The sequence below is a fragment of the Aythya marila genome (assembly GCF_965140915.1).
Source record: "Aythya marila genome assembly, chromosome: 10".
NCBI lineage: Eukaryota > Metazoa > Chordata > Aves > Anseriformes > Anatidae > Aythya > Aythya marila.
In genome coordinates this window covers 11,113,694-11,132,172 of record NC_139051.1, presented here as the reverse complement: position 1 = coordinate 11,132,172, position 18,479 = coordinate 11,113,694, and the positions used below count along the sequence as shown (strand labels likewise).

At 52.9% G+C, this 18,479-nt stretch overlaps 1 protein-coding gene across 4 annotated transcripts in view; it reads left to right on the top strand.

Moving 5' to 3' along the window:
* PLXNA1 (plexin A1) overlaps positions 1-15,416 on the top strand; it is a 105,303-nt gene extending 89,887 nt beyond the window's left edge. For 3 of the 4 annotated variants that reach the window (XM_082768513.1, XM_082768514.1, XM_082768515.1), the window contains exons 26-32: positions 280-461; positions 901-997; positions 1,693-1,883; positions 2,733-2,902; positions 4,632-4,844; positions 8,452-8,602; positions 11,014-15,416. In XM_082768513.1, the coding sequence (XP_082624639.1) occupies positions 280-461; positions 901-997; positions 1,693-1,883; positions 2,733-2,902; positions 4,632-4,844; positions 8,452-8,602; positions 11,014-11,109 (1,100 nt within the window). In that variant the 3' untranslated portion in view covers positions 11,110-15,416. The remainder of the gene's footprint in view (positions 1-279; positions 462-900; positions 998-1,692; positions 1,884-2,732; positions 2,903-4,631; positions 4,845-8,451; positions 8,603-11,013) is intronic. The other variant, XM_082768516.1, reaches the window with a different exon arrangement.
* Positions 15,417-18,479: the final 3,063 nt, after the last annotated feature.

Here is an 18,479-nt window from a genome sequence, read left to right as displayed (position 1 = left end):
CAGAGAGGAGAGGAGCCCTCTCTGTCCTGGCTGTGGTCTGGGTTGCAGGCATGAGCTAGCTGAGGGCCAGGGAGGCCAGAAATAGTTGAGAACAGGGCTAATAGTCCTGTTCTTAAAGGAGTAGCAGGAGGATGGAGAGGAGAAGAGCCAAAGAAGGGTTGCCAGACTGGTGCTGTCTTTTTGTTGAACACTTAGAAACAGCTTTTGCCCAACACCATGTTGACAGTCGTCGGTCCTTAGGTTTAAAGGTGATGGCAGGGCTCTTTCGTTTATGCCCAGACCTTGCTCCTCTGCTCTCCTTGGCTTTGTCCTCCAAGCTGCCCGCTAACCATGAGCCCTTCTCCCTCACTGGGACAGAGTGGCGGCAGGGCAGGATGGCCCGGATCATACTGCAGGACGAGGATGTCACCACAAAGATCGACAATGACTGGAAGAGGCTCAACACCCTGGCCCACTACCAGGTAAGGCACCGGGCAGTCCCCAGCTGCTGAGAGCTTCAACATCTCTTCTCCCCCATATCTTGGTCAGGGCCTGAGTTCGGTGGTCCAGCTGCTCAGGAAGGGACGTGGCCAGGAGGTCTGCGGTCACTTCCATGCACAGTCCCTGTGTTTGTGGTCCTTCCTGGACCAAATGGGGCATCCTCAGGACTCAGAGGCTGTTCCTTGCTCTGACCTGGCTTTGCCATTTTCATGTCAAAGTTTCTGCTGCATTCCCGTTGTGCCCTGTGCCCCCAGGGTGTTGCAGAGGTAGATGTTTAGGTCTCCTTTGCTGGAGACGGGTGTCCCTGGGACGCGGTGCAGTGTACTTCATCCCTCCTGGGCTGGCTTCTCCCTGCCGTGAGCCCGTTCCTCGTGTGCATGCCCCCGTGTCACAGCCTGCCCGTGCCACCTCTGCCTGCAGGTGACGGATGGCTCCTCGGTAGCCCTGGTGCCCAAGCAGAACTCGGCGTACAACATCTCCAACTCCTCCACTTTCACCAAGTCCCTCAGCAGATACGGTGAGTGTGCAGCGGGACCCAAAGCTTGCTCTGGGCTGCGCTGGCGGGGAAGGCAGCACCAGGCTGGGTTTGCAGAGCGAGGCACAGGACAGGTGCCCATAATATTGGCTTGCTGGAACAAGGTCCTCTAAGTCCCTGTTTCTCCTGCACTGTGCTATTCTGGTGTCTCAGGGGGAGCAGGGCCCCACAGAGTCATCTCTTTGGACTCAGGAGGGAAAGACAGGTGTCAGATGGCTGCAGCTAAGGGATCCACTCCCTTTTATTCCCCTGAAATCTCATTAAAATAGGCACAGAGGCACTAGGCACTTAAATAGGCTTAGCCAAGGGCCCCAGCGAACGTGCTGGCAAGCGTGCCTCGGCCTTGGGTTGGGAGGGAGTTGTGTGGTCAGCTCAGACTGACACAGGAGGCCAGGCTGTGATCCTGGCATCTGTGAGCTGGGAGCCAGACCTCTGCAGAGCCCCTTTCCAGCAGTATCAGATGGTGCTGGTCTGTACATCAGCCAGGGGCTCATTTAGCTGGGCAGGCTGCGAGGAGTGTCCTCGGTGATGCCCAGTGCAGCTGACGGGAGAGGCTGATTCCCAAGCTCCTATTTAACAGGGAACACACACTGAAATCAGAGCAGAGGACAGGGATGGAGGGGCTGGTGGTGAGGTGGAGGTCAGGTCGAGTTTCCCTCTGTGTTGGGTGCCTGCAGAGAGCATGCTGCGCACAGCCAGCAGCCCCGACAGCCTGCGCTCACGGACCCCCATGATCACCCCCGACCTGGAGAGTGGCACCAAACTCTGGCACCTGGTGAAAAACCACGACCACATGGACCAGCGGGAGGGCGACCGGGGCAGCAAGATGGTCTCCGAGATCTATCTGACCCGCCTGCTAGCCACCAAGGTATGGCACGGAGACGCTGAGCTGCCACCTGGCTTTGAAACCTGGATGGGGAGGGATAAGGATTTGGGATAAGCACGGGTTTTTATTAGACTGCTCCTTCAGTGCAGGAGGAACTACTCTCCTCATTTTGGGTCCTGACCTGGAGGTGATTTTTTATGTGCCACAATCCTAAATGAGTGTCCCTTGAGTGGATTTTCCTATTGGCTTTTTACGCCCTTTGGCACTTTTACTGTTTCCTGTATCATCGAGCAGCTGCTGGACTGTAAAGCAGAGGAGCTCTGGAGCAGGCACCTCATCCCGTTTGTCTGGTGTTTGGGGTGAAGCTGCAAAATCAGTTATGTCAGAAGGGTAATCACCTGGGGCATTGGGCATCACAGGAGGTTCTCCTTCCCTCAGCACACCCAAAACCTCTAAAGCAGAGTGGGTGCTGTTTGTCTAAGATGTCCTCGGAGAGGACCAGGAGCCCGTGCTGAAGATCTTGGCTCAGAGCAGCAGAGATTGGGGTCAGCCATCTCCTGTGATTTGGCTCCCTGCATGGTGGGACTTAAGGGTTTGTTCAGTGACGTTTGTGGTCTGGTCTTGGGTGCCTTAATGTAACCCAAATAAAGACCATGACACAACATACATCCCTTCCTCTTTTGCTCTATGTGGTATTTTTATTTCTATGCCAGTTAATGCAGTGAAGGAGAAATCTCATTGATAGGGTGCTTGTTTTTCTGTCAAACCCACTGAGAACCAGTATGGTTACACAGGCTGTACTGGGCTTCTCTTCCAGGTGGTAGGAATAGGAGTGAAGTTAGTTTAAATCTTTCTGGTGGTGCTGAGTAGTCCTTCTCTCCGTCTATTCAGGGCACCCTGCAGAAGTTCGTGGATGACCTGTTTGAGACCATCTTCAGCACAGCACATCGTGGGAGCGCGCTGCCCCTCGCCATCAAATACATGTTTGATTTCCTGGATGAACAAGCTGATAAGCATCAGATCAATGACTATGATGTCAGGCACACCTGGAAGAGTAACTGGTAATGGAGAGAGGGGCAGTGGGGCTGGGGCTAACGGTGTCACAGCACCTCATACCTCCTACCCTTCCCACAGGGAGCAGAAATATGCCTCTGGTTGTCTCTGGAAGTGATCCAGGACAAGAGAGGCCCATATCTCTGTGATTTGGGTGTGGGTAAATCCCTCGCATGCCTTCTGCAGCAGAAAAAATCCCAGGAATGCAATGCTCCCTCAGCCCTCACATCCCCAGATCCAAGGCAGCACGCTCCCCCTGACGGCTGGAGCTGGCTGAGTGCAGTCCTGCTCCCACCTCACCTTGAGCAAACCTTGCTCGGGCTTCTCTGTCCTCGGGGCTCCTCCAGAGATGCCAGCCCGGATTCTCATCTTGGCTGTCCTGGAGGTGTGCGCCGTGTCCCTCCCGTCACGCAGCCGAGCGTGCCCTAACAGAGTCAGTGTAAAGCCGTGTGGTATCCTCCATAACCTGGCCTGCAGACCCAACCCATCAGCTCTGCTAATTGCTCCCTGAAAAGCGGGGAGGAGCTGCTTATGAGACCTCAGTAAGTGCTGTGCTGGGGCCGGGGCTCGAGCACACGTTGTCGGCTCCTTCTCTGCAACCCCCGCCTCGGCGTTCTTCTTTTCTGCTGCCTCACTGATTTCATCTCTCTGATCTTGCCGTTACTGGAGACGGGTACGTACGTTCCCGTGTCTGGCATTTGTTAAATGGCAGCCAAATTGCTTTTGTATAGTTCAGTAACTGTTGGCAATTAGCGGGGCAGGAAAAGAAACATTTTTAAATGGAGATGTGAGAGTGCGGAAGTGCTTGGAACTGATTTATAACTCTACTTTCTATATTAAAAGAAGGAGCAAAAGGCAAAGGAGGAAAAAAAAAAGCCCCGCTCCGCAGGGGCTGGGCACGCAGGCTCCTGCATACTAATGCCTGTGCTTATCTCTGGGCGCTAATTCGATGTGTGGAGCTAATTTCTTGAGGCCATTCCCTTCACAAATGAAATATGTACATGCACCCAGTACCCTCATTAGGAAAGTCCTGGGGAATGAAGTGTGTTTTGTCTAAGATAAAAGCATTCACTGGGTGTCAGTGCTGAGGGATGACAGACCCGAGAGGCGTTCTGATAGGGGTAGTCTCCGAAATGCTCCTGAGAGAGGAGAGGGGCAGGAGAGTGGGAAATGGAGCAACGGAGAGTGGCTCGTGCATAAGTATGCAGCAAACATCCAGCCCACGGCTGGGAAACCCACTGCCTCTACAACTAGAGGTGTGTTTCCAGCATCTGAGGCTGCCTAGATTGTCCTTTTGTGTTCAGCCTGCTAATGAGCCCCTCGGGGAGTCCATTAGTCCCTCCTTCAGCAGGAGAGATGGATGGAATGCCCCAAAGTGCCTCAGGCAGGGTTATCGATGTGAAAGGAGGGAACCATGCGTGGTGACCCACGGGCTCAGCCATGGCTGCTCTGTGTGAGTGGATCCTTGGAGAAACTGCAGCTCCTTGGTGTCCTGGTTTGCCTTTGGAGATGTTGACAATGCTGAGGAATTTCTCCATGGAGAGCTGAGGCCATGCTGGGCTGGGCAGAGGACGTGGTATTGTGCTGGGGCAGAGGTGAATGGCTTTTTGCATCCCTGGGGCTTGGGAAAAGCAAATCCTGGGCCATGGGGAGCTCCTTCTCTACAAATTCAGGTGTGTGCTGGCTGCCCTGCAGGTCTTGCTTCGGGTGCTGACTCTTGTTTCTTTCTTCCCTCAGTCTACCTCTACGTTTTTGGGTGAATGTGATTAAGAACCCCCAGTTTGTGTTCGACATTCACAAGAACAGTATTACTGATGCCTGCCTATCCGTGGTGGCTCAGACATTCATGGACTCCTGCTCAACTTCTGAGCACAAATTAGGAAAAGACTCTCCCTCCAACAAACTACTGTACGCCAAGGACATCCCCAACTACAAGAGCTGGGTAGAAAGGTGAGTAGGCTTGGCAGGAGCTCCTTGCTTCACCTGGAGGATTTAACGTGAATGTGGGTGTGGGGGCTTCACACTGAGGGATTGGTTGTTGAGGAGACACCACTTGTCAGCCCTCTGAAGAGGGCCTCTGCTAATGCTGGTGGAAGGTAATCCTTGTTGGAGAGATGGTGCTTTCTTGTGATTGTTCCTGGGAATGAGTTTGCAATGACTGTTCCGCAGAGCTGTTTATGCCTTGCTTAAGGGGTGCTAAAAGCAACCTCCACTTTTGGGTTTTCTGATGTTGTCTGTTGTAAAAACTTGGTCTGTGCTAGGGAATTGCTAACATCTCCCTTGATTGCTTTTGAAGAACGGTAAGAAGTAAGTCATGGACGAGAGAAGTGCCTTTTTTGTACCGTGGCAATACATGCAGGAGATTTTGCTGAAATGGTTGGAAATTACCATTTCCCATCTCTCATCCATCTGTACATCTCGCCTGGGATCCTGATGAGATCAACATGCTCCGAGGCAGTGCTTGGGCTGCTGTCGTGGTGCTGAGGAGCAGGGCAAGGAGCAGGTCCCCTGACTTCTTCTGACACCCTTCATTCACTGTTAGCTGATGAGAGACATCCTTCTGTCCCGCTGAATTAATGCAGTGTTAAAGGTTCAGGGTTTGAGCGCTGCTGATTGCAAATTGATGCTCTTGGGCATAATGCTGTGTTCACTTTTATCCTTTGGGAGAGAAACCTGGGAAATGTCCTACAGAGCCCTCCAAATAGACCTACTGTAAAAATGTTGCTGGGTTGCAAACTGGGACTTTATAAAGCTTAAAAAATGCCAGATTTCACGTTTCTGATGCAACTTTTCCCTTGTGCTGATAAGCTGTTTTAAAGATTATGTTCTGTATTTTGCTGAGGACCCTTCCCTGTTTTGGTGTCTGAATTAGACATGGGATGAGCCAAATGAAAGGTGTCCAGGCAACAATAAGCATCGTATTCTGTCTTTTGCAAGTGTGGGACTTGGTAGCCTAAATCATCCTTTGGATGTTTGCTTGTACGCAGTTATTTTTGCCGCACCGTTGGCATGCCTGGTGCTTTGCAGGCAGGTACAGAGACAAGATTCTTCCCTCGAGGAAGGTATGGCTTGGATCAGAAGAAAAGATGTCCCTGAAATACGATGGCTAAGATGAGAGATGAGCCGCATTGTAATAGGAAAAAGTTCTTCACAGGGAGCTACAGGGGGCTTTGGAGTGGGGTCCCTCAGGAGCATCACAAACTTCACTGCCTTTAAGCGCAGGGTGAATTTCTCCGACCTTGCCATCTCTGTGACAAAAATACTCAACACTGCGTGCGCCTGGAGAGAAAAGGTATAAAACCGTTCCGGGGAGAAGCATTGGTGTAGACGTGCTTGGTCCCCGGGGAGAAGACGGGAGATGTAACTGCTGACAGATGCTCCTGCCGCCGCTTACTGCGGAGCAGGAGGGTGCTCGGCCGCGTTGCCTCGGAGCATGGGATGCGATCCCAGCGGCAGCCGAGCAGGGGGTGATGCTTTTCCCACTGCTTGTCTACTGCAAGTTGTTTTTTTTTCCCTGCAAAAATGGGTGTTTCTGGGTTTTGGCACGGTTATCATCGCGAAGCTCTGCAGAGGCAGGAGCGGAGTGATGGGGGGTGGCGGAGTGGGACTGATAGTGCCCATAGCATGTCTGTCTGCCACCTGGGGTCAGGCGTCCTGAAAAAAAGGGTGTCCTGCCAGTCTGGGGCAGAAATAGTGTGTTGAAGGGTTTAGGGAAGCCCTGGGCAGCAGGAGGGGACTGCTGCCACGATCCTGGATACGGCAGGTGAAATGGTAGTCCTGCCTGGGATCCCCACCCATGCAATGTATTGAAAAATAGTGTTTCCTGTCATCCTTTGTGTCACAATAAAACCTGGAACGTAGAACTGCTTCGTTTTACCTGGACATCTCGTTATGGCAGCCACAGAAGCTCTCTTCGTCAGCAGGTCTCCTTTCTACGTTCACCTCCCAGGAGTCCCTCCCCTCATGGGCCTCCATCGATGGGTGTGCGGGAGGTTCTCTGTGAGGTTTCTGTGCTAACCAACGCTGACTGGAACTCAGAAAATTTGGCCTTTTTGTCCCTAATATTCCTCTGCATGGAAGGAAGCAGTGCCTGCTTTGGGGGACATCACATCTCTCATGGATCTGTTGATGCCTGGTTGAAGAGGCCCTCACCTCAGACCTCTCTTCTCCTGTCTTCCCGTCAGTGTTCAGGAAATCTCTCCTCACCCTCTGGGTGCGGGTTTGCCTCCTTATAATAAACGGCCCCAATATTTCACCACTGGCTGAGTCAAGCACCATGGGATGGAGCAGATCCTCGTATTCGTCTCCTCAAGTGCTCTTGCTAACATCTGCTCCTAGCCAAATGCTTCAGCCGTGTTCCACCTCAGCGTTCGGCTGATGGTGCTAATGATGCTAATCACCGTACCAGAAACTTTACTGAGCTGTTTGAAGAGTCACGAGGAGTAAAGCAAACATGGGAGGGCCTTGGGATCTCTGCTTCCAGGTGGTGGCAGCGGGCAGGGTTTGCTTGCTGTGGGTAGGGTTTCTTTCGCAGTAGAGGCCTGTGGACCCCATGGTTTCCTCAAGGACCTCAGGCCGTCTTTTGACTTCGCACCTGTGAACTCAGAGACTGCATTTTGGTCATAAAATGTCTGCTGGTGTCCTTGAGAAGCAGGCCTGTCATGTCCAGCTGAACTGTCCAAGGAGTGGCTTTTCCTCAGGGGATGGAGAAGCCTTGGGGCCGAGGGGTGGGCCCCTCGCCAGCCCACTGAGGTGCCTGCTTGGTGTAACCCCCTGCTGCCACGGGATGCTGCTGCCTTCACCCCCTCTGATTTTCCTGAGGCAATATGTGCTGGTTTCCTGCTACAACTCTGGATGACACGAGGTGTGTCTGGATTTCCATTTATTTGTTGAGCATGTCACATCTGTGAGATGGGATGGTGAATCTTCAGGTGTCCTAGGAAACATGAGGCTGTATCTCGCTGGTAGCCACCACCTGAGAATGGAGCTGCACAGAGTTCAGGAGGCTGTGTAGCTGCGAGGGCTCAGGGTGAGGGTATCCTGAGTGCACACCCTGAATATTTCAGTGAATGCCGAGTGTCATCCTTGGCTTTGGCGACACGCCGAATTCAGGAGAACGGTAACAAATCCTTACGTACTGCCACAAGCCTGAAGGATTCTGGCAGATGGCTTTCATTGGCAAAACAGAGGAGCAATGGGACAGCAAGGAGAAAAAATACATGATTTGGGAGAGGGTGGGAGGTCCCTGGGAGCAGTGGATCCTGGCTCCCCAGCGTGATCGGCGGGGCTGGGCTCAGGTAGCGTGCTGCAGCTCGGAGCTGCTCCATCGGCAGCATGTTGCTAATGATGCTGACCCCTCCGTGAAGCGCCAGGAGACCTCTCGGTGAGCAGCAGCATTGTAATGAGCACGGTGGTGCGGTGCCGTGCCGAGGAAAGCTGCTCCTCATGCTGCCTCCCCAAAAGCCGTTCCCAGCAAACATCACGGGGGGAGCTCGTCCCTTTCGGCCTCTCCCTCTTTCTGACCCGCTCTCGCGTTTCTCCTGCCTCTCCCTTGCAGATATTATGCAGATATTGCTAAAATGCCAGCGATCAGCGATCAGGACATGAGCGCGTACCTGGCGGAGCAGTCACGTTTACACCTCAGCCAGTTCAACAGCATGAGCGCGCTGCACGAGATCTACTCCTACATCACCAAGTACAAGGACGAGGTAAGATGAGGCATCGAACCTGGGCTGCCGTGTCTCCTACCCCTCATTTCTGCTTTCTCCCTTTTTCCTATGGATAAATACCCTGTGAAAATGGGGAGGGCAACTCAGTTTGTGCCCGTGCCCAGAGGTTTAGGGTTACCCTTGCGGCATTGCATGAGTGCAGTGGGATCGTGGGGTTGTTCCCTTCTCAGCATGGCTTCACCCTGGCTCGGAGCAGGCTCTGGGGAAGGGTGGAGGTGCTGCATGGGGCTGAAGGCAGTGAGAGCAGAGGCGGGGGCCAGGCATGGAGCCAGGAGCTGGTCGACAGCCCTGGCCTTGCTGCTGCTGTGTCAGCTTTTATCCGTGGCCCTTCCTGAGTGCCTTTGCTGACAGGCAGCGCTTCATTCCCCTGTTTTCTGCAGGGAGCAATGTAAGAAACACCTATTTTTCTTTTGCTGCGTGTGCACTTGGCACGTGGGCTCCACAGAGCTGCAGAGCTGGCAGCATTATCTCGGTGTGCCTCCTCTCTCTGCCCTGCCCGCCACGATGCCGTGGTGGCACCAGGACTGTGCTGCCATCAGCCAGCTCTGCTCCCCGGGGATGCTGGAGGATGTGGTGGCCTCTTCAGTGCTTTCTCTGTGAGTGGTAGTAAGGATGGTTAAAAACCCTCCTGTCGTAATTTATACAAATTAACTTCACCAAGCACCGCTCAAATCCACACCCTGCATCTTTTTATTAAAGCAATAAAATATGTAACTACTGTAAAATGTAGATCTGTACATGTAACGGGATAATACAGGCTTTATTCTCCCAATAAAGCAGGCTGACGACTGGGTGAGTGGTGGCTTATTTAGGTGACAGAGTGCTGGCACGGCCCCTTGCTCAGGGAGAGAGGGCCCTGCCGCTGCCCTGACAGAGCTGGCCCTGGATTTAAGAGCTGTGGTGGGACTGTGGTGGCCAAAACCCCTATGTGGCTATGTGATGGTCACCGTGCACTGCTGACAATGCCGTGGGACCTCTGTGCTGCTCCCCAAGAGCATGGCGTGCCCAGGAGGCCCCCGTACCTCTGGCTGGTGGGTTGGCCACCAAGGGCTTGTACAACAGCTCCGTGGCTACAACGAGAGGGGATGCAGAGCAGTTTGGAGGATCTAGATCAGCCATCATCCCTCAGCCATCAGGTGCTCGCTTCCTCTAGGCTAAAATTCCCCAATCCTTAAACAAATCTTAGGTGAAAGCAGGGAGGGGACCGCGTGGCACTAAGGAGCTGCTCTTTAGGGACACAGGTCCTCCTTCTGCCCGCTAACTGCAGCATGACATCTGTTGAGTGTCTTGCTCTCCGAGCATCACAAGTGTGTTCACAGCTCTCAGGAACTTCTTTTATTATTTGTAATGGGATTAATAAATCGCAGCTGTTCCCTTTGTTTGTTTTCATTCATTAAGCACAATTATATGCAGCCCGATTGCACCCTCTTTGATGCAAAATGGGAGAGAATAATTTTTCCTGTTGTTCAGTGCAATAATATGCTGTCATTGGCTGTGAATGAAAATCATAATTAATTTTCATTTGGGTACTTGCATCTTGGTAATCAGTGGTCCTGGCTCCTTGCAGCAGGTGACAAACCTGGGTCTTGTCTCTCTGCTCGGCGCACGTTTCCTTTTGCTTTTCCCTCAGGGTGGAATAAAAGAGGAGCAGGTAGCTGCAGGGGCAGGCGGTGAATCCTCCAGCACCTTAGGATCTCGTGGCACAAAGCTGTCTTGTCGGGAGAGGCAGAAAATGGGAATAAATTCCTGCTGAGCTTCTTGTACCAACCTCATCTGATGCCAGCTCAGCTGCCTTTAAGGCAGGCGGGGTTTGGGTTTCTGCAGGAGGGTGTCACCGTGTTGGTGTCACCGTGTTGGTGTCCCCGATGGCAGGATTTGTGGCAGCCTGGGAGCTCTCGCAGGGCTGCCAGCCCGCGGGCGCTGCAGCGGCGCTCAATCAAAGGGAGCTGATTCCCCATTAAGCAGGTACCTGTAGGGCTCCTGATGGACTTTGCCTGCCTCCTAGTAAGTCTATTAATTATCCAACAGTTTGTTTCCAATTATGCGGCCAATGAAATGGTTAATCAAGTCCCCTTTGACGGATGCCTTGATATTTAATTGCAAAAAAAAAAACTTGCTCTCTCAACTGGCTCACCCGAGGAGATGAGATCTCTGTCAGCTTTCGTGTTTTTTTTTCGTGTTTTTTTTTGCTGGCGTGGTGTTTTTTGGAGGCAACCAGAGCTTCCTCGCTGTGGCATCTCCAGCCCCGTTAGGCACGGGAACCAACCCATGCTGCTTCTTGTGGTTCCCCATCCCTGCGCGGCCTTCCCCGTGCTGCAGACGGGGAGCGCGGAGCCACTCGTGGTGCGAGGGCCTCTCCTCACCCTCTCCTCTCCCCTCTTCTCCCGCAGATTTTAGCCGCGTTAGAGAAGGACGAGCAGGCCAGGAGGCAGCGGCTGAGGAGCAAGCTGGAGCAGGCGATCGACACAATGGCCTTAAGCAGCTGAAGAGGCGGCGGCACGGTGCCAGCTTCCCGAGCGGCGGCGGCGGCGGCAGGAGTGGGGCCAGCGAGCGGCAGCCGCGGGCAGGACACTTCGGGGCTGGGGACCGGGCGCTTCCCACCGCCCAACAAGGAAACCTCGCCCGCCAGCAGGGGAAAATAAAAAAAAAAAATAAATCAAAAAGCATCCCGACGACAGCAGCCACAAGGATAAAACACCCCCTCCCTCTACGCACACCCCGATGCAACCGGGACGCGGCAGAGACCTTGCAAAGGGGGCGGCCGAGGAGGAGGAGGAGGAGGGAGCCGCGTGCCCCATGGACCCGCTGGGACCCCCGGGGACCCCCTGCCCCGGGCAGAGCCCCCCTGAGCCCGCGGGGAAGGAGGGTCGGGACCGTGGGGCTTTCTAGGACGGCGTTTGGATGTTGTTGTTACTTCGGTGGAGGGAGGGGGGTGGGCTCCTGTTTGTACTGTACTTGACTTGCTCTCCCCCCCTCGCCCCCCAGCTGTCTGCCCCCTCTCCTCCTCCCCCTGTCTCTTTTTCTGTCTCTTCCCCCCCTTCTCTCTCTCTCTCTCTTTCTCTCTCTCTCTGGCCTTCTGCCACTAGTGTTAACTGCTATATTTGCACAATTTACACGAGACAAAATTTTTAATTTAAAGAAAGGAAAAAAAAATATAACAAAAAATGGGAGGGGAAAAAAAAAAGATTCTAAATTTTGCAACAAACTAACAAAAAAAAAACGGTTTTAAAAAATAAGCTAAAGGACTGATGCTGGGGAGATTTGGGGGTGGGGGCAATAGGGGTGGGCAGGAAAGGGAGAAATCCTGAGCTTTGATATTTCTTAAAATACGTCCTGTGCCATGTTTTATTTGAATGTTGTTTAGTGCAAAAAAAAAAAAAAAAAGAGAAAAAAAAAAGAAAAAAAATATGAAAAAAAAAAATGAAAACAAGAAAAAAAGTGGGAGTTTCGTTAGCTGAGTAGACGCTCTTATTTAAATGCTGCTTGAGTGGTTCCGGAGGCTACGACCTGGCTGAGGGAGACCAGAGAGGAGGGAAGGTGCCGAGGTCGGTGTTTCTGTTCCTGGGGATGGCTGAGGGGTGACCTGTGCTGTCTTGGTGTCTGCGAGGGGCTCCGGGTGCTTTTCGGGTGGCGGATGGCTGCGGGTGATCCGGGGCACTCGGGAGGGGACCTGGAGAACCAACCAGCCTGGGTGTTTGTTTTTTTCTCCGGGTGTTTGGCTTTTCCTTGGGTGTTTGGCTTTTTCCTATTGCCTTCCTGCGAGCCACCCGCAGCATCAGCGGCTTGGCTTCAGGGTTGGCTCCTCGGAGGGAGAAGGCAGGGACAGGACTGAAATTTTGACTGCATGGTTAACAACTTTTCCTTTTTTTTTTTTTTATATATTATTATTATTTTATGCGGGGGGTTCATGTCGTTTTTTTGTGCTGCCCCAAGGAAGGTGCCGGGGTTGGATCATGGCAATCTGTAGGAGCTCTGTGGGGCTTGCCCCTGCTGGAGCAGCAGCCTGGGCAGGCAGGATGCGACCCTGGGGCAGGGACAAAGGAGCTGGGTCCCAGGGGGCTGTGTCTGGGTGAGGAGGAAGAGGCAGGGCAGGGAGGAAGCTCCTCTGCTTCTGGCCTTGCTTCAAGCCAGGCTTGTGGCTGGAGCTGGGCACCGGCCCATGGAGGGACCAAACCGGGGTTGTCCTCTGCTCCCCTGCCCTGGGCAGCCCAGGCTGGTGCAGGGTTCCCCACCCCACGTTTACCTTCTTCTCTCTCTCTTTTTTCCTTCTTTCTCCCCCATTCTTACCCCGTCTCCCCTCCGCCGCCTCCGCCCTTCCCACGGTTCGTTCCTGCTGGCGTTTCACGGGGACAGCCGGGCTCTCGGCCCTTCCGGACGCCAGATCCGCACGCTTCTCTGCTTTCCTCAAACAAAAAGGTGCCCAGCGCTGCCCCAACTCAGAGCAGGCGACCGAAACCTTCCAAAAACCGAGCAAAAACCATCTCCTTTTCTGTCCCGAGAGCTCCCGCTGCTGCCCGGGCCGAGCGGAGGGGACTGCGCTCGGCCAGAAGTGGGTGAGCGCAGAAATCAAACCGGGCAGGGGCCCGCCTGGTTTCTGCCCATTCCCATAAACCGCAAGTTAGGGGGTGGGAGGGGAGAGGGAGAAATAATGAAGTTTTTAATTAAAACAAAAAAAAAATAAAAGTGTGTATATATATATATGTGGTTACAATCTAATTCTCGTGCCCCAGTGGGGTGCTGTATAGTTAACTGAAGGAGAATCAAACTGATATAAATATGAAATGAATTTACACAGCCAGTTAAAAAAAAAAAAAAAAAGGATAAAAAAAAAAAAGGATACCAAATGGTCTGGAAGAAATTTCCAAGCATTTCTCACCATGCAGTACAATCGTTTGAAGCCTGCACATCTCTCATTATGTTGTAATTTTGTTTGGTTTGGTTTTGTTTTAATAAGGAGGGAAAGGAGAAGATGCTGATTAAAACCAACAACAACAACAACAAAAAAAACCACAACAGCAAAAATATTTTAAAAAGAAGTAATAATTGTTTCCCAAACCTACGAACCCCGAGCTGTCGCTGGATTTCTGAGAGCTGTGGGCTGTTGCATGACTGTGCTAGATTTTAGTCTGAGTTGATCTTTTTAAGAAACCGAAAAAAAGAGAAAAACATAAAAAAAAAAACAAAAACTGCAAGTGTTGAATACTAGAGGTTTGTTTAGACCTGTTACCTATTTTTTTCTTTTTTAAATTTGAAGTTAATTTGTCACTTTCTTGTCCAAAAGAAAACAAACAAACAAAAGACTTCAGTGGTTTACACCTCCGGTGTGGTACTCGGAGAGCCTTAAAGGACAGCTGTGAGCCAGCTTCCCCGGGCACCTCAGAGGGACAAAACCCCTGGGGGTTCCCCGGGAGGTCCGTGGCAGAAATCTCTGCCCAAATGGTGCCGTGATGTGCAGGTGGTGCCACGGCCGGGCTCGGTGCAGGAGCCCTGCGAGGTTGGCCAAAGGCTCTCACCTGTGCCACGAGGATGGCACCCAGCGGTGGTGTCCCCGTGATCCCATGGGAGGGGAGCGGCTGCTTGGACGTCTCCATCCGAAAGTGGCTCGGGTCCTGCTGCTGCAGTGGTAAGAGCATCTGGGGGTGCTTCGGTGGCTGCTACGGAGCCGAGCGCGTAGAGTTTTGGTACTTATTAGGCGGTGGTGGGACCCTCGCTGTTGCTGGTTGGAGAGGATGGAGGTTTTTGTTTCTGAGAGCATCCCCAGGTGGCTTTCTTGGCCCTGGTTTGGACCTGGGAGCTTGCTGGGGGGCTGTGCTGGGCAGGGTGGCAGTATCACAGCACCACCAGCCTCTCGGGGCTCCTCTTGCTGCCTGGTGGCTCCCCACACCTTCCCCAGGGCTGCAGGAGGCTCCCCTCACCCAGCCCGGTGTCCCTAACCCCATGGCAATGGGGCAGAGCCTGTGGTGTGTTCCTGGGGATGGGCTCTCCTTGTCTTCCTCCCGGGGGTTTGCTCCACCCGAGGAACCCCTCCGAGGGGCAGCAGATCCCCCGGGGTCCCCTTGCTGCCGGTTCCGGGTGCCTCCGTCGCGGAGGGCCGCGTTTGGGGGCGCGTTGCAGTGCCACCCGCAGCCCCCGGCGCTCCTTGGTGCTACCTTTGCCTTTCGCGTGATGCCCAGCGTCCTTAATCCTGCAGGCAGCCTGCCCTCGCTTCTTGCCCCTGCCCGGGGAAGAGAAAGATGGGGAGAGGCCGGGAAGCATCCTCCGTGGGGTGTCCCTTACTGGTGGCACCCCGTGTGCCCCCTGGCCTGCGTTTTGGGGAGGGAGCCGGGAGGAGGCGAGACCCTGCCTGCAGCCAGCAGGTCCCTGCCTGCCCCCGCTTCCCATATTGCCTTTTCAGTCTGAGGTTCCCAAAAAACGCAGCCCAGCCTGGAAGTGTCCCCGGGCCGCTTGTCCCCATTCTGTCCCTCAGGACAGGGAGCAGGGGATGGGTGGTGGGGTCCCCAGAGCCTCACCCGGCCCTGACCAAAGCGCACAACGAGCTGTCCTTTAAGAGAGCGGGGCAGGGGGTGGAGGGAACTAATGTGAACCCAGCGAAAGGCAGAGGATTTTAATAGTTTTAAACAATTAAATGGGCAGAGAAAAAAAAAATAAATCCGGAGTCCTGATTAATTTTCTGTGTTTCAGACTTGAAGCAACAGGCCAGCGCGGCTGGTCGCACGCCCTTTGATCGTGTAAATATCCTGCTATTTCCTATTTTAATGTTCTTCAGATTTAGTACTTGTAAATAAACACACGCATCAAGGAGAGATTAAACATTTTTGCTAACGCCGGTGTCTGGCCTGTGTTTCTGGGGCGGTGCAGGCGGGAGGAGTGTGCCCCAAAACGGCACAGGGCCGTGCTGGTATTGTGGGGTGCGCCCTGGGGACCGGGTCCCCAAGTGGCTTAAAGCCCAAAGGGGGGATCTGGCACGGGGGGTACACAGGTTGGGGGGCTGGGATGTGCGGCCCTGCTGTGTGGGGTCAGGGCCGTGGCTTTGCCCAGCATGAGAACCAAAATCCCCCCAACTAAGCTGCTTTTTTCCTGTTTTCTTTGAGCTGTCCCCTCCTGGGACCAATCTCTGGAGAAGTTTGGGTGGCTGCAAGATCACAAATGCGTCTTTTGTCTGCGTTTACCGTGTGTATAAACTGGATGGGTTTTGTTTTTCTCTTGTGGTTTTCCTGCTCTCCAGCATCGAGGCCATTGGCAGCAAGCATTGGACCTGCGCTATTTTAGCTGTGCTGCCACTGAAGCAATGACTGTTTTGATCTTTTTCCCATCTTAAAAAAAAAAAAAAAAAGAAAAAAAAAAGTGGTTTTCTTTAACCAATCTTTCACAATCTTTCAAATACTTAAGGAAATCCTGTTTGTATTGACCTTTGTTCAGATTTGGATGGGTTTAACTGCAGGCTGGGAGCTGCTGCTGGAAGCTGCACATCGGGCAGGTGGGTGCCTCTGCACAGGAGCTGGGCTGAAGTCACACTCTCTAAATGTTTCCATTCCAACATGCATCTCGGATGATTTGAGCCCACTTGGAGGTGACGTTTGGCAAATCCACAAGCGATTTCTGCGGGGTTTGGTGCTTTAATCCTATGCTTTTTTTCCCCCTTCCCTTTTATTATTTCCTCTGCTGTTTTACTGGGGAAAAAAAAAAAAAAAAGAAAAAAGCTTTAAAAACCTTACTGGTTGGCAAAATAAATGAATAGCTAATATTTCACCATCTCTGGGATGTTCTTCAATACCAATCGCTCTGTTTTTTTCCAAGGAGCAAGAGCTGCTGGCACGAAGCCAGGGCCTCCACCGACAGCTACGAATGTCTTTGTTTGCCTCCCGAGTTCCAGTGCCGAGCTAAGCAGAAAAAGATTATCAGGGCCTGCGAATGATTGTGTAATCCACAAATGCACTTTATTTGATTAAATGATAAAAGGCGAACCTCCCCGCGCGGCCCTGCCGCCAGAGGCAGCGGCAATCTGGCAAAGCCTTGGCCTTCATCCACCGCACGTGGCTGCCTCTCGCGGGCTGGAGGCCCCGAGCTGTGCGGTGCCACCTTGCCCTGGGTGGCTCCAGGTGAGTGGCACGTCCCCAGCTCCTCGTGGTTTGGGACCTCGAAACCCTACACACACCTTTTTGGGGTCGGAAGGGCTCAACGGGGGCTTTCTGCACAAGTCCTTTTTCCCTGCAGCATCGCCGTTGTCTTGCACTTTCCCCTTGGGCCTCGTTGTCTTCTCTAGCTCCACGGGGATGCTCTCCTGCCTTTGGGTGTCTCACTCTGGATCCCTTCATTTCTCTCTCTAAGTGTGGTGAGGGCCAGGACATGCAAATGTAAGAGCTGATGCTATGGAAAGCACTGGGCTCGGTGCTGCACATCACCTTGGGACGCACCTCTTGGGCCCCATGATCTGTGTCATACTCATATCCTGGAGAACACACTCTTGGATCTCAGGGGATGTCAGGTTGGATGGGGTTTTGGGCAGCCTGGTATACTGGGAGCTGTCCTTGCTCAGTGCAGGGGGTTGGCACCTGCTGATCAACCCAAACCATTCTATGGGCCATGTGCCCGTGGGGCAAGGTCCGTCCCAAATAATGCTCCTCCTGCCTTGGTGGGTTTGGCTCCAGAAAGTCGAGAGGGTTTGACCTGGAGATGAACTCCTCCTTACCTGCCATCCCCCTCCACACACTTGTTTTCTTCTTCTGAGCACTGATGTGATCAGATCTATATATATATGTATATGCACATAAGAGATATATATGTGTATATAATATATATATAAAATGTATAATTATGCATATAATGTAGCATCAATTAAAACCCAGCTAAAGCATTAGCATGGGGCACGGGTGGCAGGCAGTGTGCAGGGCTCAGACGTCCCATGGGGAAGATCAGAGCAGCTTCACGTGGCCCTGGGAGGAGAAGGATGCCATGGGGGGGTTTCTTCCTGCACGGAGGTGATGATTAAGTTTCTTCTGAGCTGCTGGGGAAAAATAAAAATAAAATCCATAAATTGAGAAGGCAGTGAGGGCTGAGCAGAGCAATACCCCACCTCCTCACCCTGCCTGGACTAATGAAAATCGCAGCCATGCTGGGAAGTGATTGGTTTATGTTTGTTCTTTGCTTTAAATGTAGTGGTAAAAAGCCCACAGTTTGGAGGTTGGATTGGAGGTGAGATTATTAGGAGGTAGCAGGTGATGGCTGATGCGCGTTAATGTGCCAAGAGCTGCCAGAGCTTCTCTTAAAAAAAAAAATATTAAAAGAATAAAAAAGGCAAATTATTGCTTCAGGAAAATGACCATCTCCCCTGGTGGAAACAGAGCAGGGGGAGGGGGAAAATTGATTTACCCTGAATTTTATGGCATTGGATTGACAGTTCCGGAAACGCGAGCTGTGCCCCTGTGGAGCAAGGGGGGCTGGCCGGGTGACACGCTCCTGGGCACCGCCGGCTGCCTCTTTTCGGGGGCTGCCCCTTTGTTGAGGCTGGAGACTGCGACTGTGGCTCTCGGCCGTGACTGTCAAGAGCGATTTGTCCATGTGGTGAAGTGGTCGGGAAACGTGGCTGTTGGCATCTCCCCGTCCCTCCGGTCCCTGATGGCTTCAGCCTCCACAATGTGGCTGGCATGGGTGGCCACCAAGGTCACCCCAGGGTGCTGAGGGCACCCCACTCCTCAGGGGGCTCTGAAGATGGTGGCCGCGTGACTTTGCGCATCCTATTTCTAGGTGTCTTTCCCAGCATTAATGCTGTCGCGGCGGGCTTGGACCGGCCTTCCCCTCCCTCTGCTGGAAAGAAGCAGAAATGTCCAATGTCCTCCCCAGGACATGGATGGGGCCA